Source organism: Sus scrofa, chromosome 8 (assembly GCF_054392235.1).
Source record: "Sus scrofa isolate SSC_HxYL_T2T_F1_AM1 chromosome 8, Sscrofa_HxYL_maternal_Yorkshire_Landrace_v2.0, whole genome shotgun sequence".
In the NCBI taxonomy this organism is placed as follows: Eukaryota; Metazoa; Chordata; class Mammalia; order Artiodactyla; family Suidae; genus Sus; species Sus scrofa.
The window spans coordinates 31,198,465-31,225,257 of NC_139390.1; the positions used below are offsets into that span (position 1 = coordinate 31,198,465).

At 37.5% G+C, this 26,793-nt stretch overlaps 1 protein-coding gene across 10 annotated transcripts in view; it reads left to right on the top strand.

The window, feature by feature from the left end:
• The window catches only part of N4BP2 (NEDD4 binding protein 2), a 78,743-nt gene extending 55,083 nt beyond the window's left edge, over window positions 1–23,660 (top strand). For all 10 annotated transcript variants that reach the window (XR_014812336.1, XM_084971766.1, XM_084971770.1 and 7 more), the window contains 5 exons: window positions 6,505–6,643; window positions 13,380–13,568; window positions 14,311–14,479; window positions 19,185–19,308; window positions 20,242–23,660. Coding sequence is in view for 9 of the 10 variants with exons in the window: in XM_084971766.1 (XP_084827892.1) it covers window positions 6,505–6,643; window positions 13,380–13,568; window positions 14,311–14,479; window positions 19,185–19,308; window positions 20,242–20,287 (667 nt within the window). In the remaining variant the exon portion in view is untranslated. The remainder of the gene's footprint in view (window positions 1–6,504; window positions 6,644–13,379; window positions 13,569–14,310; window positions 14,480–19,184; window positions 19,309–20,241) is intronic.
• The last annotated feature ends 3,133 nt before the right edge of the window (window positions 23,661–26,793 follow it).

Consider the following 26,793-nt stretch of genomic DNA (forward strand, 5'->3'; position numbering starts at 1 on the left):
TGGTTCATTCTTCTCAGGTTTTTCTCACATCCATACACTAATATATGTGTACACATGTGTACCTGTTTGCTTTTGTGTATATATATGAATATATATTTCACCAAAAATAGGTTTGTTTTACATTCAGTAAGTTTGCTGTTATTTGTTTTTCTGCCCACACTTTGTTACTTATTCTTTTTAAACTCTATAGTATATTCTATAATATTCTTAAGTGATTTCTAAAGTACTGTGGTTTATTTAAATATGCTGTATTTATAGGCTTTTTTTTTTTTTTTTTTTTTTTTTTTGGTCCCTTTTGCCATTTCTTGGGCCGCTCCTGCAGCATATGGATGTTCCCAGGCTAGGGGTCTAATTGGAGCTGTAGCCACCAGCCTACACCAGAGCCACAGCAACACGGGATCCGAGCCATGTCTGCGACCTACACCACAGCTCACGGCAAGGCCGGATCGTTAACCCACTGAGCAAGGACAGGGACTGAACCCCCAACCTCATGGTTCTTAGTCGGATTCTTTAACCACTGCGCCACGATGGGAACTCCCTATAGGCTTTTTGACTGTAAGAAAAATTGGAAACCATGTTGCGCTGAACATCCTTGAACGTACATTTTTGTGTGTGTGTTGAATATTATTGTAGGCTAGTTCCTAAAAGTGAAATTGCTGTTCAGAGTGTTTGCATTAAAAATTTTTACAGCTGGAGTTCCCGTCGTGGCGCAGTGGTTAACGAATCCGATTAGGAACCATGAGGTTGCGGGTTCGGTCCCTGCCCTTGCTCAGTGGGTTAACGATCCGGCGTTGCTGTGAGCTGTGGTGTAGGTTGCAGACGCGGCTCGGATCCCGCGTTGCTGTGGCTGTGGCGTAGGCCAGTGGCTACAGCTCTGATTCGACCCCTAGCCTGGGAACCTCCATATGCCTAGGGAGCGGCCCAAGAAATAGCAACAACAACAACAAAACAAAACAAAAAAAAAATTTTTACAGCTGATGCCAGATTTCCTTTCAGAAGGGCTTTCCGTGTTCGTTACATGCACTGATAGTATAACCCATCCTGGACATTAAGAATCTTTAAAATTTTTGACAATATGGTGTGAAAAAGATTTCATTGTTGTTTACATTTTTATTTTCCTTATTATTGGTGAGGTAGAGCTTTTTTCCCATTATTTTCTTCTTCTTTTAATTGCTTACTTTTTAACCTGTCTTCCTTTTGGTTGTTTGTCTTTCTTTCTAGATTTGTGAGAGCTCTTTATGTATCATGTGTAGTTATCTTTGTTAATAGAAATTACAATAATTTTTCCTGATAAATTCTCTTTGGTTTTATATTTATATATATATACACATATTCATGCTTTATCAGAAAAATCTTTTCCTTTACTGGTTCTGAGTTTTATCTCTTTTTTAGAAAATTTGTCCTACCCCAATATTATACAAGTATTTTCTTCAGTTTTTTGGTTTTGGTTTTTGTTTTTTTCCTTTTTTGGCTGCCCCAAGGCATATGGAGTTCCTGGGCAAGGGACCAGATCCAAGCTGCAGTTGCAACCTACACTGCAGCTGCAGTTGCAGCAATGCCGGATCCTTAAACCACTGTGCTGGGCCAGGGATGGAATCTGCATCCTGGTGTTGCAGAGATGCACCAATCCCATTGTGCCGCAGTGGGAACTCCTTCAGTACTTTTAATAGTTAATTTTTAAAGATTTATCTAGCATTTTTATATGTATGTTCTGAAGTAGAGATTTAATTTATTTGTTTTTTTTCCAAATGATTAACTGGATGAATAGATCATCTTTATCCACTGATATAAAATATCATCATTAATATTTACTATATTCTCAAATATACATTTTCTTTTTAGGACCACCCCCATGGGATATGGAGGGTCCCAGGCTAGGGGTCAAATTGGAGCTGTAGCTGCCAGCCTACACCACAGCCATGGCAATGCCAGATCCTTAACCCATTGAGTGAGGCCAGGGATCGAATCAGTGTCCTCATGGTTACTAGTCGGGTTTGTTTTTATAGATTTTTGATGTGGTGATCTTTTTATAGATAATAGAGTTGTAGCTTCTCGTACATCTGGTGTCTGCCCCCCTTGTAGCTGAAGTTGGTAGGGGGCTTGCTGTAGGCTTCCTGATGGGAGGGACTGATGCCTGCCCACTGGTAGGTGGAGCTGATTCCTGTCCCTGTGGTGGTTGGGGGTGGGGGGGCTTTGTCTCTGGATGAGATTAGAGGTGGCTGTGTGCCTGGGGGGTCTTTAGGCAGCCTGTTTACTGATGGGTGGGGCTGTGGTCCCATCTGGATTGTTGTTTGGCCTGGGGCTTCTTAGCGCTGATGGGTGGGGCTAGATTTTCCCTAAATGGCCCCCTCCAGAGAAAGGCACTGCTGCTGAATATTCCCAAGAGCTTTACGTCTGATGTCCTTCACCCACAACAAGCCACATTCACCCCTGTTTTCCCAGGAGGTCCTCCAAAAACTGCAGTCATGTGTGACCCAGATTCCTATGGAGACTTTGCTTTGCCCTGGGACCCAGTGCACATGAAAGTCTGTGTGCGTCTTTTAAGAATGGGGTCTCTGTTTCCCCCAGTCCCTTGGAGCTCCTGCTCACAAGCCCCACTGGCCTCCAATGCCAGATGCTCCGGGGGCTCTTTCTCCCAGTGCCAGATCCCCGCACATGAGGGTTTGATGGCTCAGAACTCTCACTCCTGTAGATGAGTCTGTGTGAACCAGTTACTTTCCAGGGGTTGCTTATATTGCGTAATCGCCCCTCCTACCTCTTGATGTGGCCTCCTCTTTGCCTTCTGGAGTAGGATATCTTTTTGAAAGTTTCCAGTCCATTTGGTTGAAGATTGCTTAGTATTTGGTTGTAAATTTTGTTGTTTTTAGGAGAGAAGTTGAGCTCAAGTCCTTCTATTCCACTATCTTAATCCTGTCTCCTAGTTGGGTTTGTTAACTGCTGAGCTATTACAGGAACTCCTGTCATCTTTTTTTAATTATTGTGGCGTTGTAGTATGTTTTGATGTTTGTTATGTTAGGAGTGCTTCTAGTTTGAGTAATGTATGCTTTTGATCTTAATGTATCCCTTAATTTTCTATTTTAGCGAGAATTGTTTTAAATAAAAGCCTATTTAGGAGTTCCCGTAGTGGCGCAGTGGTTAACGAATCCGACTAGGAACCATGAGGTTGCGGGTTCGGTCCCTGCCCCTGCTCAGTGGGTTAAGGATCCGGTGTTGCCGTGAGCTGTGGTGTAGGTTGCAGACGCGGCTCGGATCCCGCGTTGCTGTGGCTCTGGCGTAGGCCGGTGGCTACAGCTCCGATTCAACCCCTAGCCTGGGAACCTCCATATGCCGAGGGAGCGGCCCAAGAAATAGCAACAACAACAACAACAACAAAAAAGACCAAAAAAAAAAAAAAAAGCCTATTTATTCATTGATTGATTGCTGTTTTAGGACTGCACGTGCAGAATATGGAAGTTCCTGGACTAGGGGTTGAATCAGAGCTGCGATTGACAGCCTACCTTATAACCACAGCAACATGGGATCTGAGCTGCATTTGCAACCTACATTGCAGCTCATGGCAATGCTGGATCCTTTAACCCACTGAGCAAGGCAAGGGATTGAACCCGCATCCTCATGGATACTAGTTGGGTTCATAACCTGCTGAGCCGTAATAGAAATTCCCAATAAAAGCTGTTTTAGAATCTTTTGAGAATCTAATTGAGATTTTTTTTCTTAGTTCATTATGTAATTCATGACAATCAGTAATTTCTGCAATAAAAATTATTTTCAGGCTTTCATTTTTTTCCTTTAATACAGTGCAAGAATTAATTTTAGGATTTTTGGTAACAGTAGTTAAATGAGATTATCTGTGATTTTCTGTTCCTATGTTATCTTTGTCAGATTTTGGTTTTAGGGTTTTATTTGGTGTTTGACTCAATAAAAGAACCTGGCAAGACTGCCATTTTTCTCCATGTTTTGGAAAGTTTAAATAAGTGCCTTGAGGGTCCTGGGGTTGTGCCTTTTTAGGGAGAAGGTCTATAGAACTTTTCACTATCTTTTTAAGGGTATTGCTTTATTCAGATGTTTGATTCCCCCCCCCCCCCGCCGCCATGGGTCTTTTCTGTAGTTTGTCTTCTAGAAAATCATCAGTTTTACTTTGACTTTCAGGTTTATTGTTGTTAAGTTGTATATTCAGTGATAATTAAAACCATATACTTTTTACTTTCCTTTTTTTTTTTTCTGTTTTCTTTGTTTTTGCTGTTTATCAGATTGGCCTTTTTAAAGAACAGGTTCTTGGTTTATTGATCAAAGTCGGTTTTATAATTTGATACGTTTTCAATTCTTTGGCTAGTTTGTTTCCTTTTAGCCTTCAATAACAAATATATTAAAGAGTATGTTTTTCTCATTTTAATGTTTTTGATATATATGTAGTTTTGATTTTGATATATAGTATTTCACTGTTTTTCTAAATAATCTCTAATTCAGTTTGGTTTTCTCAATTATCCAGGATTTTTTAATTTTCTAAATGGCTTGATAGTTTGTTGGGGGGGTGGTTATTGTTTATTTTATTTCGTTGTATTGGGGTGTAAGAATGCAGCCTAAAAGAGTCCTACTTTTTGGAATTTGAGATTTTCTTTGTGGTTTAATACATGCTCAGTTGTTATAAATATTATATGAAAGTGCTTTTGAAAAAGAATATTCTCTGCTGAGAATGCAGAGTTCTAAATATGTCACTTGAGTCAATTTTTCCTGGTATTATTTTAGTCCACAATTTTTCTGTTTATTTTTGCTACCTAAACAGCTGTTTACTTAGAGTTATGTGTTCAAATATCCCAAGGCACTGGGAGTTAGGAGGATGGTGGTGGCATCTGGCAGCTCTCTTCTCTGGGGACCTCGAGCAAGAAGGCCTGATGTGAAGCTACCCAAAGTTGTGGTTCCCCAGGCAAGGTTAGGGGACTGAGTGAGTCCTTCACGATGCTCAGAGTGATTGGACAGTAAGGCCCCTCAGGGTAGCTATTATGGTATTAAATGATTAAAAATTTTTCTGCCAACAGCAGGATAATTTTTTTCTCAGCAGTAGCTTCGGCCGTATCCTGGTAAAAAGGGTTAGGTTTGTTCAGTTACAGCAGTATATATGCCTGTAGTGTCATTTTCCAGAGCCATTCACCTGTAACAACGCCTGTTGTGTGGTGGAGTCTGGCTTCCAGCCCTGGGAATGGGCAAGCCAGGTGATTTTAAGGACAAGTTAGGATGGTGGAAAATTTCTGGTAGCTTCTAGTCCCTAGAAACCCTTATTTGTTGAGCATAAGTGAGGCAGCAAGATGAGAGTGCTCAAGTGGAATTGGTAGTCCCAAATGGTTCCTCTTTAAGGGTTGTCTTTAATAAATTGCAGGATAGCTTAATATCACAGTATTTTGGGTAATCACATTTCAAAAATGGGCCTTCGTGGTCAGCTCTTCATTATCTGGCCGTTGAAAGAGATCAGAGGCATCAATAGTCTGAGCAGTATGCAATCATTTATAATTTGCTTTGGAATGAGTTTCTTTAGCTAAAGGGACGTGAGTGTTTTAGATGTTTGTCAGTTTTTGTAGAATCTCATTTTCCGTGTATAATATAGTATCACTATGAAAATATGCTTGAATACTGTAGGGACAGGCGATAGGATAATGTTTACTTTTTCCCTTTCCAGCATAGAATTTCTTTGACTAGAACCCGATGGCATATGTAAACTGTGAAATTTGACAAAATAAAAATGTCAGTTTAAAGACCTATTTCTTGGAGTTCCCATTGTGTCGCAGTGGTTAAGGAATCTGACTAGGAACCATGAGGTTGCGGGTTCAATCCCTGGCCTTGCTCAGTGGGTTACCGATCCGGCGTTGCCGTGAGCTGTGGTATAGGTTGCAGACGCGGCTCGGATCCTTCATTGCTGTGGCTCTGGCGTAGGCCGGCGGCTCCAGCTCCAATTCGACCCCTAGCCTGGGAACCTCCATGTGCCACAGGTGCGGCCCTAGAAAAGGCAAAAAGATGTTTTTGATGTTTGAAGGAAACAAACCATGTGTGAATCCAGCAAGGGACATAAGTATAGGTGATAAAATGAAAGAAAGATTGGTGGAAAATCTACCTTGAATAAAAATAAGAAAACAAATTAATTATCAATTTGTTTTTGATGTTTGAAGGAAACAAACCATGTGTGAATCCAGCAAGGGACATACGTATAGGTGATAAAATGAAAGAAAGATTGGTGGAAAATCTACCTTGAATAAAAATAAGAAAACAAATTAATTATCAATTTGTTACTTTTTGGTATTCATTTCAAAAATTAGTTTTTGAGAGCCTGTAACTTGACACTTTTCCTTGGGTCCTGAAATTCTTGAGTCTTGAAATACACAATGAGCATTTAATTTTGATATTTAAAACTTAGAGGTGAGCCAGTTTTTCGTATTCTTCTAAAATGTTTGCTTATGTTAATGTTTTTACATAACTTTTTTTTAATTGACCTTATATTTGTACTTAAACTCTCTACAGCTATTCTCTAGAACACACAGTGCAATTTCTAAATTGTGTTCTTGAAGGAGACCCTGTAAAAACAGTTGTAGCGCAAGAGTTTGTTCACCAAAACGAGAATGTCACTTCTCATACTGCACAGAAGTCTAAGGAGAAAAAGGTATAGAGCTACTTATTTTTTTTTTTTTTACAATAATGGTAAATAATTGTGTATGAAAATATAATTGGTTTGTTATATAGCTTAATGATTATTTTTCACAATTTGGCATAGACTGGAAATTTAACCACCAACAGCATCTTTGGTTTAGAATATCCCATTTGCTCAAATAATTTATAACTGATTATATTTTTTTCTTCAGTGTCTTTGTGCACAATAGGCACTTGAATTTCTGTGATTTTTTCTGTGTAGATACAAGGTAGAGTTATGAGGCTTAATTGAATATCGGTAGGATGTAATATGATGGGTCTTAGGGCATAAACACATGGGTAGAAATTTTAACCATTTGAGAAACTGCAAAACATTTTCCCAAAGTTTCCAAACATTATTTTAACATTTTTATCAGCAGTGTATGAGGGTTACAATTTCTCCACATCCTTTCTGACATTTGTTATCATCTTTTTTTTAATGATTTTTATTTTTTCTATTATAGTTAGTTTAGAGTATTCTGTCAATTTCCACTGTACAACAAAGTGACCAGTCATACATATATGTCCTTTTTCTCACATTATCCTCCATCATGTTCCATCACAAGTGACTAGATATAGTTCCCTGGGCTATACAAGCAGGATCTCATTGCTTATACACTCCAAATGCAATAGTTTGCATCTATTAACCCCTGATTCCCAGTCCATCCCATTCCCTTCCCCTCCCTTGGCAACCACAAGTCTGTTCTTCAAGTCCATGAGTTTCTTTTCTGTGGAAAGGTTCATTTGTGTCATGTATTAGATTCCAGATATAAGTGATATCATATGGTATTTGGCTCTCTCTGTCTGACTTACTTCACTTACTATGAGAGTCTCTAGTTCTATCCATGTTGCTGCAACTGGCAAATATGTTTTTTATGGCTGAGTAGTATTCCATTGTGTATATATACCACATCTTAATCCATTCATCTGTCAGTGGACATTTAGGTTGTTTCCATGTCTTGGCTATTGTGAGTAGTGTTGCAATGAACATATGGGTATATATATCTTTTTAAAGGATCGTCTGTCTTTTTAATCATAGCCATCCTAGTGAGTGCGGAATTATTTTATGAGTACTTGGGATTTGTTTTATTTATTTATTTAATCTTATTTACTTTTTAATTAAAGTATAGTTGATTTACATTGTGTTAATTTCTACTGTACAGCAAAGTGATTCAGTTTTATATGTATATATATATATTTTCTATATTCTTTTCTATTATAGTTTATCACAGGGTATTGAATATAGTTCCCTGTGCTATACAGCAGGACCTTGTTGTTTATCCATTCTATACATAATAGTTTGCATCTGCTAACCCCAAATCCCAATAACCCCCTCCCCACAGGGGTGGGGTTGTTTTACTAGGGTATAGTAAGATACCCAGGCATGGAAGTGTCATGAAGGAAGTAGTTTATTAAACTCACAGATCCTTAGAAACAAGAGGCATGGCCCACCACCCAAAGCCACATGAGGAAGCGCACCACAGTCAAGGAAGCAAAGGGAGTGGGGGGGAAATGTGGGCAAGAGCCTTTTTTGTGGTTTCTGTAGGAAGGACTATGTAAGGCAGAGTAATAAGCAGATTTAGGACTGGCTAGCTTGAATAATTTCAGCAGACTCTGGGACGTAAGAACTGTCCCTGGTTTTCTGGCTTCAGTGATTAAAGCAGGTGGATGGTGGCCAGAGAGTGAGATCCCCATAAAGGAGGTGGTTGGAGGTATGGACTCTAGATTGGATGATTGCATGTATAAGGCATGCCAGAAAGCACATTGTCTCCTAGCTCTAGGAATTAGCTAACCCCAAGGTGGGGGTTGCTATGTCACTGGGGGTTATTAGCAAGGCCCCAGCAATCAGAGCATCAGAATACAGGAAAATAAAGACATGGTTAACATAGAAGTGGTATCTCACTGTGATTTTGATTTGAGTATAAGCATTTCCTGGATGACTGGTGATGTTGAGCATCTTTTTATGTGCTTATTGGCTATTTGCATATCTTCTTTGAAGAAATGTCTGTTTATATCCATTGCCCATTAAACTTTTTAAAAAAATTCTTTGGTTACATGAGTTTTGTATGTATTCTACATACAAGGCTCTTATTAGACATAAGATTTGCAAAATTTTTCCTATTCTAAAGGTTGCTTCTTTCTTTTTTGATAGTGTCCATTGAGGCACAAAAATTTGGAAAATTGATCATGTACTATTTATCTTTTTTTTTTTATTAGATGTACTTTTCTTGTCATATATAAGAAACGATTGCCTAATCCAAGGTCATGAGAATTTACACCTAAGCTTTTTTCTGAGAGTTTTATAGTTTTAGTGCTTACATTTAGATCTTTGATCTATCTATTTGGGGTTAATTTTTGTATTTGGTGTGAGATAGGGGTCTGGTTCATTTTTTTGCATGTGAATATCCAGTTGTCAGAGCACTACTTGTTGCAAAGATTATATTTCCCCACAGAATTTTCTTAGCACCCTAGTTGAAAATAAGTTGATTCTAAGTTTATCACTAGACTCTCTGTTTTATTCCATTGATCTGTATGTCTGTCATTATGCCAGTACCACACTATCTTGATTATTGTAGCTTTGTAGTAAGTTTTGAAATTGGGAAGTATGAGTTTTCAACTATGTTCTTCTTCTTTTATTCTTTTTTCAAGATTATTTTGGCTATTCTGGTCCCTTTGCATTTCCATATGAATTTTATGTCAGTTTATGCAAAGAAGTCAGTTGAAGTTTTCATGGAGATTTGTTGAGTCCATAGATCAATTTGAGGTTTACCGCCATCTTAACAGTATTGTCTTCCAGTTCATGCATATGGAATATTCAGTAGTACCTTTTGATTTATTTAGGTCTTAATTTCATTCAAGAGTGTGTTGTAGGAGTTTCCGTTGTGGTGCAGTGGTTAATGAATCTGACTAGGAACCATGAGGTTGCGGGTTCAATCCCTGGCCTTGCTCAGTGGGTCAGTGATCCAGCATTGCTGTGAGCTGTGGTGTAGGTTGCAGATGCAGCTTGGATCCTGCGTTATTGTGGCTCTGGCGTAGGCTGGTGGCTCCAGCTCCAATTCGACCCCTAGGCTGGGAACCTCCATATGTCGCGGGAGCAGCCCTAGAAAAAGCAAAAAGACAAAAAAAAAAAAAAAAAAAAAAAAAGAGTGTGTCATAGTTTTGAGTATAAGTCTTGTAGTTTTGAGTATAAGTTTTACATGCCTTTTGTTAAATTTATTTCTGAGTGTTTTATTTTATTTTATTTATTTTCTGCTTTTTAGAGCCACACCTGTGGCATATGGAAGTTCCCAGGCTAGGGGTCAAATTGGAGTTGTGCCTCAACCACAGATGCAAGCCGTATCTGTGACCTCTGCTGCAGCTTGCAGCAATGCCAGATCCGTTGACCCACTGAATGAGACAAGGGATCACATTTATGTCCTTATGGATACTGGTTGGATTCTTAACCCACTGAGTCAGTATTGGAACTCCTAAGTACTTTATTTTTTGATGCTATTCTAAATGGAATTGTTTTCTTAATTTTATTTTTGGATTGTACATTGCAAATACATAGAAATACAATTGATCTTGTATATTAATCTTGAATTAACTTTAGGCTTTTTTTTTTTAACAGTGCTCAATCATCCTGCTATTCTTATTAATAAGGCCACTCAGTGATAACTTATGTGCTCTTTTTTTCTTTGATTATTTCACCATCACTTAGCTGATATATAGGACTTATAGGACTTAGATAATTTTGGTATTCATGTGACCTGTTAGTGTCTTGTGAATGTCATGTGTGAACCAAACCTAATTTGGTTTCACACAGGAACCAAATCATACTATGGATGCTCTGTGGATAGCTGCAGTATATTACAAGATTCAGAAAGTATACGAAATGATGATGAGACCGTCAGTGCCAAAAGGGGGGTGAGGATTATTTTTTCTCCCAATAATAGAGCAAGACCTATTGATAATGTGGTGATTGAGGAAGTGATGGGGAGAAGGTGTGCTTGCTCAAAGTGGGAGATAGTTAGAAAATGTTGGAATCAGAAAAGGAGATTTTATGAGTTGTGTAAATGTTGGCCAAAATGTAAATTTGGGTAAGATATTCTTGTGATTATTCTTAGCCTTTCTCAAAAAAAAAAAAAAAAAAAGTAGGCAAGCGTCACAGCACTGATAGAAATCTTTTAAGATTTGTGAGCAGAATAATCTGTCTTTGATATCCCAGGACCCTATGGGACCAGAGGTACTACAGGGTCGTATCAGGATACCAGTAACATTTTGGTTTATCTGCTTTGTTCAAGAAACTAACATTTATTTAAAACTGTGTTTTTTAATACTACTTTTTCCCTTTAGCTTTTAATGAAATTTGCAAGTTTGTTACCATAGGAAGTGGTTTGGGTATTGTAGTATATTATGCTTTCAAGAGAATAAGTGACACTAATTAGATGAATTCTTAGGAAGCATGTGTTTCAGTTGGCCTTTGTTAATGATATTATAGTAAACCACATCACTATGGAAGGAATATAAAAGTAAGTTTTGGTTCTGTTTTATTTTCTTAATTTTTTAATTTTTTTGTCTTTTTAGGGCCGGACCCGAGGCATGTGGAAGTTCCCAGGCTAGGGGTCGAATCGGAGCTGCTGGCCTACGCCACAGCCACAGCAACACAGAATCTGAGTTGCATCTTCAACCTACACCTCAGTTCATGGCAATGCCAAGTCTTTAATCCACTGAGCAAGGCCAGGGATTGAACCCAAGTCCTCATGGATACTAGATGGGTTTACTACAGCTGAGCCACATGGGAACTCCAGTTCTGTTTTAAAAAAGAGTAGCTATTTGATAAACAGCCTCTCATTATATACTTATTTTAAAAAATAAGAAGTGAAGGGTGTCTTCCCAGAGAACCAAGAGTAATTTGCATATTGAGTATAAACACCAGCAGAGAGAGACTTGAAAGCTATGAAATATTTATGTTAGGCACTATGGGGTTTTCGAAGGTCATAGAAAGCATTTTTATTATCCCTTCCTGCAAAATCTTTGATTTTATTAGGGATGCAAGCCATATACTCATAGAATATTTAAGTATTATTATGAAAGAAGCTTGTGTTTAATTACTAGTGAGAGCAACATAAGGATGTAGGTCTTATGAGTATTCTTAGGTAAGAGAGAGCCTTGGATTTTTGTTGCAAAATTAAATCATATTAAATCTATATATTTACAGATTTTCAACTCTGGTAATGAGTTAGAAACAGGATAGTGCATTTTATTTTCTATTTGGTGGAGAGCATTGAGGCAAATTTGCATAATTATTATTTTCATTACCTTGTGTTTTAAATTAGTTTAGTCTTTTTAATTTAAGATTCCATTTTGAGGGAGTTCCCGTCGTGGCTCAGTGGTTAACAAATCCAACTAAGAACCATGAGGTTGCGGGTTTGATCCCTGGCCTTGCTCAGGGGGTTAAGGATCTGGCGTTGCCATGAGCTGTGGTGTAGGTTGCAGACGAGGCTCAGATCCCTCATTGCTGTGGCTGTGGTGTAGGCTGGCGGCTACAGCTCCGATTCGACCCCTAGCCAGGGAGCCTCCATATGCTGCGGGAGCGGCCCAAGAAATGGCAAAAAATCAAAAACAAACAAACAAAAAGATTCCATTTTGAATAACAGCTACTTAATTTTCCAGAAAGCTCAAAAAGTCAATACTACCACGGTGGCTGCTTGGTAGTCAGCTGATTGAAAACTGCCCCATAAACCTACTTAGGATTTTTACTAACTAGGCATGGTCGCTCCAGGTGCACTTCTGTTTAAAAAAGAATGTTACTCAGTTACTTTATTGATTGATTTTTAAAAATATATAAATTTAAATATGCCATTATTTCCCTCAGTGATTGGACTGACCCTTTGAATGGGTTTACAAACTAAAATTTGGGAAATAGTGCATTAAGAAAATGAACGTTTTTTCTTTGACTATATTATATTCAATCTTGCGGCCTGATTTTTTTTTTTTTTTTTAGCCACCCCACAATATATGGAGCTCCCAGGTCAGGGATCAGATCCAAGCCACAGCCCCGAACTAAGCTACAGCTGCAAACACCAGATTCTTAGCCCACTGTGCCAGGCTGGGATCGAGCCTGTGTCCCAGCACTCCAAAGATACTGCCGATCCTATTGTGCCACAGTGGGACCTCCTGGCTTGATTTTTTTTTTTTTTTTCTCTTGGCTTGATTTTTTTACCTTCACAATTTTAGAGAACTTTTTAACATCTTCTAAGATAAGAATGGTTAAAGAAAAGTACGTTATTGCATGAAACAGTTAATTATAATTGCTAAGTCCATGGCTTACTAGATAGATAGTAGGCTACATCTGAAAGAAAGATAAGGAGTTCCTGTCGTGGCGCAGTGGTTAGCGAATCCGACTAGGAACCATGAGGTTGCGGGTTCGGTCCCTGCCCTTGCTCAGTGGGTTAACGATCTGGCGTTGCTGTGGTGTAGGTTGCAGACGCGGCTCGGATCCAGTGTTGCTGTGGCTCTGGCGTAGGCTGGTGGCTACAGCTCTGATTCGACCCCTAGGCTGGGAATCTCCATATGCCGCGGGAGCGGCCCAAGAAATAGCAAAAAGACAAAAAAAAAGAAAGAAAGATAAAAATTAGGAGAGCCTAGTTTTCATATATCTTTTTTGAAGGTAAAGTTTGTATTTTCTACTTCCTTTTGTATTTTACTTATTGTGTAACATCTTACAGGTGAAAAAATTAAAAGAGACTGAAGAGACATCAAGCGAACCGTCTTTCCAGGATTTTGAGTACCCCGAGTATGATGACTACAGGGCAGAGGCTTTCTTGCACCAGCAGAAGAGGATAGAATGCTACAGCAAGGCGAAAGAAGCTTATCGGATGGGGAAGAAAAATGTGGCCACGTTTTATGCCCAGCAGGTAAAGAGGAAAACATGATACTTTCTTTGTCCCTTGCGGTGTCTGAATAATCTTGAAACCGATAATACTCATACTGTGACTAGATTTAAGTTATTCTGGGGAATGTAGATTGTATAAGTGATATAATGCATCCTAATAGTAATACATGGTTCTGAGAATTCCAACAGTCTGTATTTTCTTTTAGGTTGGAGTCTCTCATTCAGTACCAAAAATCAGATACAGATTTTTTGGAGGCAAGGCAGCAGAGTGCTAATATTGGCCATCTCGGGATGGGATTACAGAGGCCTTGTGCTTTCTATCATGCTTGAATTATTAGTCATGTATCACTTTCATAGTCAGAAAAAGAAAGTTACATTAATCTCTTTTGGGGAAGTAAAATTTCTCCGTGGGCTTATTTGACCTGGCATTACAAGAAATTTGATTAAGTTTTTGTGGTTCCGTATAGCTTACTTTTTTATGACTGAACAGAAAAAGTATCAAACAGTTATAAAGTCATGAGCAATAACAGTAAACCTTGAGGATGACCTCAGGAGCAACTATGAGGTGTTAAAAGGCATGAGACTCAGGATTATCAAAAGATAAACCAGTGAATTTCCTTCTTGAGATGGCTCATGTTTATTTAAGTTATTTTAGATTTGTTGTTCCCTTTTTCGTTCTTCCTTTATTTGGGGCACTGTTTCCTCATTGCCTACTAAGTAATAGACATCAAAAGTGACTACTGGTGATGTGTTTATAATTAAAGGGTAGTCTTCACGAGCAGAAGATGAAAGAAGCCAATCACCTTGCTGCCGTGGAGATCTTTGAGAAAGTCAATGCCTCCCTGCTGCCCCAGAATGTTTTAGACCTCCATGGGCTGCATGTGGATGAGGCTATCGAACACTTGACGACAGTTTTACAGCAGAAAACTGAAGGTAGGACCACAGTCTTGACAAGTTTTCAGTAGAAATATGTCTTTGCTTATACTGGTGTAACTTAGACATTCAAGGGAGTCTGGATGTGCAAGACTAAGGATATCTCTGCCACACTTACTGATGTTTGATCAGGATTATTCTTCAAGAGAACCTTCTTGGGAAGGAAGTCTAACTGCCACGGCCCTTTTAATTTTCCCATTTTCAGTTATGTTTGTATTCCTCTGTTGTATTTTATCAAAGAGAGAGCATGATATAGTCTGAGAATTCCCTGGACCTTTCAGGAATATTATACATCTTTGATTAATAGACGTTTACTAAAGCTAATGCCTACTTATTAGTTGCGAGTTGCTCGACAGATGTTTAATAAAATACTTAAGTAAATAAGATGATAGGACTTATATAGAGTTATCTCAAAGGCAAGATTTCTGAGTGCTTGCATTCTGAAAAGGTGGTACATCCTTCTCCCATTCTGCCTGTATTTTGTCTTTGCAGGTCAGTAGGAAAGGCTACTGCCTACCTCTTACAATCAATATCATGTATTTCTCATACATTAAAGTTTTCTTGTTGGTTTATCATTTTGTTTTCATCACCAGGTGGTAGTAAAACCTAGACTCTAATACTAGGGTGTCATCTCCTTTCACCACTGCTAGAATATTTTTGAATTCTCAACTTGACTTTCTGTTTATCTTCCATTTTATTGTGGAGGTATAGAATCCATGCCTCAGTTATTATTTTGTGGTTCCATGATACTGCCCTGTTATTTTTAGCTGTATTGTGCTGATTAATTAATTTGTATATATTTTAGAAAGTTTTATAGTGTATATTATACAGGGTTATCAGTTCAACACATATCAGTTGTAAATAAATACTTGATTAAATATAATTGATGTAAAAGGTTGAAATTCATGGAAACCATGTTGAAAAGGTTGCAGAGTAATATAATGAACATCTCTGTATCCGTGAACCCAAGTAACAAGTGATAGCATTTTAACATTATAGCTTTTTTTTTTTTTGCTCCTGCCTTTGCATTCTCCCCAATTCTTTTCCCTTTCTCCTCTTCCTTCCTGATGGAAATCAACATCCTTCAGTTTGGTCAATATTCTCCTGGCTGATTTTGAAAGAAAATACCTTTACTACATGTACGTTCATTCATCATCAGTCTATGTATTACTTTAATCAGTCATGGTATTAGGACTCTATATAGGCAACCAAACCACTTATTTTATTTTCACCCATTATGGTTTTTAAGATCTACTCATCTTGATAAATTGGGGTTTTTTACACTGTAACTGCTGCATGGTATTCTGTGACTGTATCACAATTTATTCATCCCTCTATTGATGTGACATTGAATTATAAGGTTGCAGTGAGCTTTATTTTGTGCATCAACATATGTACTCTTATCACTATCTTTTTTCCTGGCTCCCCCTCCCCTTTTTTTGGGCTGTGCCTGTAGCATATGAAAGTTCCCAGGCCAGGGATTGAACCCGTGCCACTGCAGTGACAATGCTGGCTCCTCAACTGGCTACACCACACAGGAACTCCCTTTCCTAGTTTTTATATTGAAAAATTAAAACCTACAGAGAAGTTGAAATTGCACAATACACATTCGCATATCCTTTACCTAGATTGATCAGTTGTCAGCATTTGATCATATTTGTTTATCTCTCTAAACTTGCTTTTTGCTGAACCATTTGAGAATAAGTTGCTAAACATTGTGGTGCTTTTCCTTTGAATACCTAAGCCTGTTTATCTCTTGAGAACAAATACATTCTCCTACATAATCACAATACCATTATCATTTTTAAGACACCTAACATTGTTATAATAATATTGTCTAATATACAGGCTGTATTCAGATGTTTCCAGTTGTATGGAAATGTCTTATGTTGCTGTGCCATTTTCCACTTCCAATTCAGGATCCAGTCATGCATCGCATGTTCCAGCTGATTGTCCCAAGTCTGTAGCCTCCTATAATACAGAATAGTTCCTCTGCCTGTTTTTTGTTTTCCATGTCATTAACATTTTTGAAGACTCCAAGCAGTTGTTTGGCAGATTGTCCTACAATTTTAATTTGTCTGATTGTTTCTTCATGATTAGCTTCAGTTTACAATTTTCTTGGTAAAAATACCACATAGGTGCTGTTAGATCATCCTTGGTAACCTCATCAAGAGACATATTTGGTCAGTTTGGCCCAGTATTGGTGGTGTTAAATTTGATTTCTTAACTAAGGTGGGATTCTATCAGATTTTACTTTGTAAATGTACCTTTTCTCCCCCCCTTTTTTTTTTTTTTTTTTTGTCTTTTTCCTATTTCTTGGGCTGCTCCTGCAGCATATGGAGATTCCCAGGCTGGGGGTCCAATCGGAGCTGTAGCTGCCAGCCTACGCCAGAGCCACAGCAATGCGGGATCTGAGCCCCGTCTGCAACCTACACCACAGCTCACGGCGATGCCGGATCCTTAACCCACTGAGCAAGGCCAGGGATGGAACCCGCAACCTCATGGTTCCTAGTCGGATTTGTTAACCACTGCGCCACGACGGGAACTCCTCTTTTCTCCCTTTATAATCTGTTAGTAAATTTTGGTATTTGATACTTTTTGTGAATAACTATTCTTCTATAATTTTTTGCTTAATGATTTTAGTATCCACTGATGATCCTTGTCTGCATCAATTATTATATTGGTGGTTACATAATAGTGTTTTATAATTTGTGTTCATTCTATGTTTATTAGCAGGTATTCTTTGATAAAGTAGAGGATCCTCCTCCCCTAGTTGTTTTTTAAATAGAATTTTGAAAAATCTTAGAGAGAATCTAGAAAACCACAACAAAAAAGATTAGAAAAGAGAAAATTTAAGAGCAGTTTAAATACATCATTTAATCTGGAGAAAAGAGAAACTCTTATATAGAAATATTATAAGAGAATATTCTGTCTATAGAGGATGAATAAATCATTTACCAAAATTTGATTATCTTCTGTATTCTAGACATCAAGGATAAGGCAGTGAAAAAAAACGCAATCTTTATAGAGTTTAAAGATGCAGTCCTTATGGAGTTTGCCATCTAGTAGGAGAGATGATAGTAAATAAATGGTTACATAGTTACTTTAGCATTGTGATGAGAAAGTACCAGTTGCCATGTTTCATTTAGAGCAGATTCGCAGGTCCCTTCGTAATTGTTCCTTGCCTGCCTCTGGCCTCTGCCTTCCCGTCTTGTGTTTCACTTTTCCCCCTTTTCTGTATGTTTATCTATATTATCGCTTGTCAACCGCTAGACTAGGCTCCCTATTAATAGCCTCTCATAGTGCGCCTATGTATCACTGTATTTGTAAAAAGCTTGTTTAATTGTGCATGCTACCTATAGTCGTCTATAGTCACTGAATGTCACCACCAGATGGTGGTAATATTGTTGAATGGAAATGTGTCCAGGGCAGTCTGCGGGCTCACCTTGCATTGCTTTTGGTCCAAAAAGGTGATTGTCAAAATTGGGAATGATTTTTTTTTAATTAAAAAGATATTTGACCTTTATATGTCTTCTGATTGAAGTATATGCTGCTACTACCCATGAAACTTTTTTGCCCCCAAATAACCAGAAGCAGATAGAGCCTTGAGATCTGACTGACTCTATACAGATTTATAGGGAACAGAGGAACATGTAAGATGGCACCATGGGGATACCAGCAAAATCCAGACTGCGACTATCTAGGATAAATACTGTAATTTTTCCAACAAATTATGAAAAAGGAAAAAGAAAGAAAAAAGAAAAAAAAAACTATATGGAGAGGGAGAACCTATAGATTAAAAGTTTAGAAAAATATAAACCAAATATAATGTGTGGACCTGTATCAAGCCTTATTCAGACAAATCATTGTGAAAACACTTTTTTGAGATTATTGGGGACAATTTTTAGCCATTTTTAGAAACACCTTAAGGAATTGTTTTATTTTTGGCCACCCCCATGGCTTGTGGAAGTTCCCACTCCAGGGACTGAACTTGCAACAGTGACCCAAGCCATTGCAGTGACAACACCAGATCCTTAACCTGCTGCACCACAAGGGAGTCTCCTCAATATTTTAAAATTATCTATTTGGAATCGTTTCTTAAGTTAATAATTATCTTTAACATTAAGATACAGTCTGTGCTGTAACGAGTAGATTTGCTAATGGCTATTCCTGAGGGCAATAGTCTGTAAAGCACTTGCTTTATATCCCATTTTACTGATAAGGAAGTTGTCACGGATAGGCTCAGTAACGTGTCCACGGTCCTGTCACAGAGTCATTTAGTGGCAGAGCTGCTAATCAGACCAAGGCTGCCTGGCTTCAGAGTATTTAATAGGGTTGTTATAAAGATTCCTAGTTAATAAATATAAGTCACTTGAAACAATGCCTGACTCAGTGTGTAGTAATTGTTAGGTATCATCGGTATTATTGTTGTCATTATTTCAGAGAGAAATTCTGGTAGCACATGGAAATCTTTCTCCGTACAGAAGTCCTACTTACATCTTTAGATGGATGAGTTGCTATGAGGCTTCCATACCTAAAATGTAGATGAAACATACATTTAGAAATGTTAATTTGAAGGCTTTTTAAGTAATAAATCTCTGAATCCTCATGCAAATAATTTCCACATGTGTTTAAATAAAGGTTTGTTTTCTGTGGAGAATATCAGGGAAATCAGTTTTAACTGTTGCAATTCCTGTTGTAACAGAATTTAAGCAGAATGGGGGTAAACCCTATCTTTCTGTGATTACGGGGCGAGGAAACCACAGCCAGGGAGGAGTTGCTCGCATCAAACCAGCCGTCATTAAATACCTCACAAGCCATAACTTCAGGTGAGTATAGATTTCTGTTATTGATCATGGCAGTTAGTAATGGCAGATAGTAAACACTGATAGTATGCTCAGAACCATTTGTTAAAATAAATAGTTAAATTTAACCATCTGACCTGGCCACAAATTCATGCTTAAATTATGATATGCAACATTCTTTACTGGATATATGATGTCCAGTAAACCAGAAATGAAAGGAGAATGTGTTTGTTGTTGAAGTAATCATCTGACAAAACTATTTCTATCATAAATGTAGTTCAAGAATGAAGATTTGTTGATGGATAAATTCCCTGAAGGTGTGTAATATATCATGAAGTACCCCCTTGCCTTACTTCTGTTTTCTATAATTGTTTATGCCATGTAGTAAAACATCGGCTACATCATAGAAAATGGTAGCATTAATTCTGAGTGTAAAAACAGATGACATTTCATAGGTACTTTTATAAAAGGAGTAGCTGGATCAGAACATTATCATGTTGGGATTAACAATCTATTAGAGACGAGTGTTTCTTTAAATTTTAGCCTGAGGGAGTTGAAAGCATTTCATGGCCTGATGAATCAGACTTACCTATTAGAGATTTCTTCTTGATACTAATATAATGCATAGAAACAATGTAATGGACAGCATCTGGGTCTTTCATACAGCATGCTCTTCTTCATGACGGTCAAATTTAGGCTTGAAAAAATTTAAAGATCCTAAATTGTAATAACAACTAAGTTAGGGATAACCCCCAGCCTTAGGCTTGTATTTATTTTGACAATAGATTAAAATGAACATAAGTATAGATATTAGTCATGGATTTAACTTAAAGGAGAGTACTTTGGTAGTGACTATTGTGATTAGCATAGGCACTGGATAATTGATTGCAAGATATATTTTGTAATCAGTTTGAAATTTTTATCTTTAAAATGTTTTGTCTCTTTTCATTTTTGCAGGTTCTCTGAAATTAAACCAGGGTGCTTGAAAGTCATGCTAAAGTGAAATAAACACCCTTGACTTACAAAGTGTGAACTTCGTAGGTTAAAATTAGTTTTATTTGCAGTGATTTCGTCAGTTTTACTGTAAATATGTTTTATTAGAAATAATGTCCAGTTATAAAACAGAAAAACATGTTTCAAAATTCAAGAGAAGTTTAATTTTTTACTGAATCAAATGCCAAATATGTTGTCTATTAAAAATACTGAAGAGGATTTTTACTGATCACAAGATGTCTAAGAAAATTATCAGCTACAGTTTTAAAGACTGAAATGCTCTGATTCTTTCTCAGACAGAAAATGTTACCTTTGTATTAATTGTTGTTTGACATTTAGTAAAGTCTTAAAGGCTTCTTTGAGAGGTATTTAAAATGCTTTGAGACCTAGTTCATGCCCTTCAAAGGCTTGTATTTAAGAAAGAAGAAGCATTAGTGGTGGTAGTAATGAAAGACAAAAACACTTGAGTGTTTTTTGACTTCAAAACAATACAAAAAAATCATTTTGCCCTATCCTACAGGAAGGAAGACATGCATTGTACCTTCTGCTTTGTATATGATCATTCTCTCTTACCTTTTGTTCCTTTGTTCTCTGTGTGTGCATTTTCTAGGAGTAAAATTGGGGTCTGAGATTATATTGCAGTTTTATACCTTCCATAAGCAGACAAGTTTTCAGAGAAGGAGAAATGGTTAGATATCTCCCAAGTGTTGCTGTCTTCTAGAACTGTCTAAGTGGTATTTAAGACAGTACTAAAGAGCTATATTTTGTATTTTGAGGCATGTAATTTCTAAACTGCAAGAGGTGAAAATCCTATTAAGACAGATATAGAAAACATTTTTGATATAATCATAAAAGAAATTCTTAACATTTAAAAGTTTTTTACCTTTATTTTTAAAAAGAGCCAACTTTCTGAAAGGAAACTTTCATTAACTTCTGTTTTTTGGTGAGCTAAAGAGTCCTGTTAGTATGTCAGTTAACATTTCCTTTACACAAATTTATGTGGTAAAGTGTAATTTTCCAAATGAGACACTGGCTTAAATAAATTTGACTTTGGATATGGAGACTATTTTCAACATACGTAATTTTAGCAAACAATTGTATTGCTTTTTGATAAGCTTAAAAATTATTTGGATCAGGAATTACAGTATTGCGCTATTACTGAAAGAATGCTGAATTACAGAATGGTTTCCCAAAAGAATAGACATTTTAATGAAACTGAAACTCAAAACCACATTTTTATATATCATGAAAGCATGCTTGTAAGAGAAGAGCCATATCATTGAATTTATTTCCACAAAAATAGTCATGTATGTTTATTACTTAGAAATAGTGACTAGTATTGAAGTATTATTCACATTGTTATGTTTGTAGCAATCTGTTTAAAAAAGAAAAAGTGCCAACAATTTGGCATATGTTTTTTGTGATTTGTATACATTAAAAATAAAGCAGTTCCTTTCGACAACTTATAAAATTACAACTGTTAAATATTTCTATGTATAAATTGATAAGAAATAAGAAATGTGAATAGCTACTAAAACCTAGAATTATTTGAGTGTGCAGCTGCATGCTCATTTTCTGTGTTTTTATATTTCCTCACCCAGTTTTAAAAAAATGCATCGCTTTTGAGCACTTCAGCTGTACGTATTTCAGTATTATTTATTATAATTATGATTAATATGGGAGCAGTCAAAAAGAACAAGAGGTGAGGTATTTTGCGGGCAGAAATCAAATGAAAAGAAGCTATGTTTTTTACTATATCAACTCTAATTTTATGCTTTATTTTGGTAGATCTAGGGTATTCTTAATCATCATTCATAAATATACAGGCAAATTGTGAGCATCTTAAGTGTTTTTATGAAATTGTAAACAAAGCTACCAAACTGCCTCCTACCCCGCTGTCTGGCGTAGTTTAAACAACACATAATTATGAAAGAAAATTTTATAACTGCTCCTTTCTTGTTTTGCCTGTTTCTAAACCTGCAGGCCAAAGGTAAACAAGAGTTTGGGGATTATCACATTTTTCTCTTTTGTCTATTTCTAAATCCCGTTTGTCAAAACTAAAGATAGTGTGGACCTTATCAAAGCTTTTGTGTATGTATTGGTGTATTTGTGCTAACATATGACTTATTAGAATGGCTTTTTGCACATTTTAGCAGTACAACACTTCTGTGATTTGGAAGGTTTTAGTAACAACTATCGTCTTTCAGCAGTCTCTGATGACTAGCTACCAGGGGGAAGAGAACTAATGTGAACCCACAGGGAAAGTGGGGATGGACTGAGGGGACTCTTAACACTATTTTCGATCTATTCATTGCCTTCCATCAACATGAAAAATGGAAGCATGTTGTCTTACATTCATCTCAGTAGTGTGTTCATGTTGAGGTTTCTTCAGTTTATTTGTGTTTCAGTACTACTTGCAATTCAGTGGCCTTTAAATGTAGGACACTGTTTAGTTGAAATCCTGACTTATATGCGTCTTGTGTATTGTAACACATTTTTTTAAAAAAAGCTAAATAATTCTTTTGGATTGTTTCCAGTCCTTTATTTTGGTGTTTTTCTGTTTAAATTCAAGAGTTTTGTATGCTTAGGAAAACGACATGTGTAGTAGCAAGATGGGTTATTTCTCAGCTTGAAATTGGAAACTTTGAAACTCAGGAAATTGCTCTGACAATGTTTTAACTGCTTTCAATTTAAGAAAATGACAAAATATATAAAAAAAAGACACAAAAATAACGTGTGCTCTTTTTTCCAAGTGCTTTTTCTAAGTGCTTTTTCCGTTGTGCAATTGAGGTGAAGTTTGATAATTTTTCTGTGTAGTGGTTAAATATTGCTTATTTTTATTTACATGGTAAAGAAAACAGATTTAAATGTTTGCGTGGCCAAAAAAATTTGTCATCTAAAAGGTAAAGTAAGTTTATGTAGAATGTATGTTAATGGTGCTTATTTTTAAAATGTAATTCAAGTTTACAGTGTTAATTAATGTCTCTCTGCAGAATTTATTAGAGAAATAAGGCTAGAACACATCTACATCCTGAAGAGCTTTTTATAACTTCACATTATATGATGACAAATTTTATTATTTTCCTTGAGGTTGAGCAATTGACTTTTATGGTCCAAATGATGAACCCGTTAACACATGACTGAATTAACCGTGAGACTTTGCATTAAAATGTGACATTACAGCTGTCAGTTGGGGAATATATTATAAACATTTCAGACAGTATATCAGAAACAATGCTTTCATTTGTATTATAAAGAAAATGTAATTTTGCTGTTATCGCTGTACTTTTTTATTGAAAATGTTTTATAACTTTGCTTTTAAAATTTCTTATGAAACCATTTGCAAAATACATACTTAATTTAATAAAATACTTCAGCCACTGTCCAGCGTGAGGAAATCCTTCATTTGATGTGCTAGGATTAGTGGTTTCATTATTAAAGTGTATTTTTATGTGTAGCATTGTAATTTCTTGTTTTTTTTTTTTGCCTTTTCAGGTTTTTGTTTTTATACGTTTTTTTGTATTAAAAAGAAAAGCATAATTACCACAAATTACAAAGGACCAAATAGGTCTAGACTAATGAATGAATCCCTTCAGCCTAGAAAGCAGGTACTCTTAATAACGTTAATGTTATAACACAATCCCATTCAAGTATTTTACATTGTTTTCATCCTTTTAAATGTGATATCCTAGCACATGAAAGGCTAAGTGGAGCCTTCTCCGCAAAGCCAGATGACAGGCTTTCGCCTCCGGTCAGAAATGGGCTGTACGTTCTTATCTCTGCCTCTGCTGTCAGCAGGGCTGACGGAGAGGATTGGGCTGGGGCAAATCCAGCAACTCTTCCACTCAGGAGCTACTCTGGGGTCCCATTCAGGAGGGCACCAGATAATCCAGGCTGTTCCACCCAGGGTGTTGGCAAAAAACCACCCCCACCCCCCTAGCTAGTCTTCTTCCTTGCCCCTTCTCCCCACTTTCTGAGTAGCTTTCTTTTTAACAATCAATTATCAGGAAAGGGGGAAAAAGAGCTACAATAGAACTAACCCAAAACATAACAACTTTGACATGGGCGTTCCACGCCTCGCTCTGAGCCCAGGGGGCCCAGGCCGGGGCAGCCTTCCTTGCCAGTAGTGCATTTACTCCCGGGTTCAGGAGTGAGTGAGAGAAACCTGCCCCTTAGCAGGGCTGAGGTACACAGACCTTCTGATGTTTGATGCCCAAAGGTGGTGTTAGCATGGACAAATCATGGGAGGGTACAGGATAAACAGAAGGATTTGGGCAGAACTTGCTTTGTGACTCAGATCTTGGATCCCCATGGACAATGGTGGGTGCAAAGTGGGAAGCCCTGATGGCCCTTGTTCCTCCTGGAAAGCTTGTCACAGATACATAGGTCCTACGTTCAGGTGTAAGTTTGTAATTTCAAGGGCAAAGGGTCATAAAAATTTCATCTTTGTTTAAATTTCATCTTTATTTTAGTTTAAATTATTCTGCTGGAGCAAATTGGGGTCTGCTTTTGGACCAGATAAATGGGTCAGCTAGGATTATAAGGGTCTTCATACCCTTATAACTTTTTTTTTTTTTTTTTTTTTTTGCTTTTTGAGGGCCACACCTGCAGCATATGGAGGTTCCCAGGCATGGGGTCAAAGTGGAGCTACAGCTGCCGGCCCATACCACAACTACAGCAACGAAGGATCTGAGCCGTGTCTGCGACCCACACCACAGCTCATGGCAACGCCAGATCCTTATCCCACTGAGCAAGGCCAGGGATCGAATCTGTATCCTCATGGATCCTAGTGGGGTTGGTTAACTACTGAGCCACGAAGGGAACTCCCCTTATAACTTTTGACTGATATAAAAATTAAAAATTGTGTCTCCAAAGGATTCAGGTAATATTTTAATATTAAAGGCCTTTGAACTTTATTCAACTCCAAAGCAGAATAATTTACTCATTAGCAATGGCTTAAAAATATTTATTCAACAAATATTTATTGAGCAGTTGTTCCTGGGATATAAAGTGAGACAGAGCTTCTATCCACAGGTATCTTATAATCTCATCAACTATTTTGTGTATAGTGATTTACACTGTAGAACGCCTTTCATATACATTACATTTTAAGACTAAAGAGAAATTTTTTACACAGGTGTTTTACAAAAGTTTTGACATTTGACTATTTTGTGACAGAGGTAAGACTTCAGCCTGGGTTCTCTGACTGCTAGTATAGAGCAACTGCATCTGTCATAAAAGTAGGAATAGTTACTGAAAATGAGATAATATTGTTATCCCCAACGGAGAGAGATGTGGCTCCACAGTATATGTCTATGAAAGTCTCTCATTTATAAATCTGCCTTCTTTCTTTGTCCAAGGGAAGCTGACTGGTGAGGGTTTTCCCAATGGCAAAGATAAAAGTTTATTTTTCCCTTAATTCCAGAGATAAAGAGACTGGCCTGATGGGCATGCTCTGTTCCTCAAAGTTCTCGGGGATCTAGGATTTTTAGCTCACCATCCTATCATATCCAAGCTGTGGTTCTCATGTTCCTGAAGCCGTGCGGGCGGCCACATCTCTAGTTGTCACATCTGCATTCTGTTGGAGGAAGGACAAAGAAGGGAGCAGTGGGCAAAATGCCAATGATATTTTATACAAGAATGATGCAAGCTGCCGTAGGACATTTCCACTTATATATTACTGCCTAGAACTCAGTCACATCTTGCTGCAAGAGAGGCCAGGAAGTTGGCTTTGTTTTGGACTGCCATGTGTTCAGCTAAAATGTGGGCATTCTCTTGGAGAAAAGACAATGTAAGAGGAATGAAGAGCAGTCTCTGCCACCATTTTTGATGACTGAATGCAAATAATGTGAAAATTAGTTCTTATACACGTATTCAACAGATCTTTGTTGATGACTACTATGTGCTAGGAATAATAAAAAGGAAATCACCATTGTATGTATTTTAACTCAAATATTCAAATGACGTTCGAAACCAACATGGCTGATGGAACGGGCTTCCGGTCGATGACCTAACTAATGGGATTACGTTTGATTTAATAACTCAGTTGTGGCAACTAGATTAAATGTGTAGGTTATGGAGTTCCCGTTGTGGTGCAGTGGTTAACGAATCCGACTAGGAGCCATGAGGTTGCGGGTTCGATCCCTCCCCTTGCTCAGTGGGTTAACGATCCGGCGTTGCCGTGAGCTGTGGTGTAGGTTGCAGATGCGGCTCGGATCCCGTGTTGCTGTGGCTCTGGCGTAGGCTGGCGGCTACAGCTCCGATTCAACCTCTAGCCTGGGAACCTCCGTACGCCGTGGGAGCAGTCCAAGAAATGGCAAAAAGACAAAAAAAAAAAAAAAAATGTGGAAGTTATTTCTAGTGCTACTGCTCAGTTAATATATTTCCATAGTGACTTCTGTGTTTTCTTAAACATCATTAATGTCATTTATAGGTAAAAGCTCAGTACTTGGTACAAGCGAGGTAAAGCTGAGTAGACTGGGGTAGGGAGATGTAAATATGAATATGTCTTAAGAC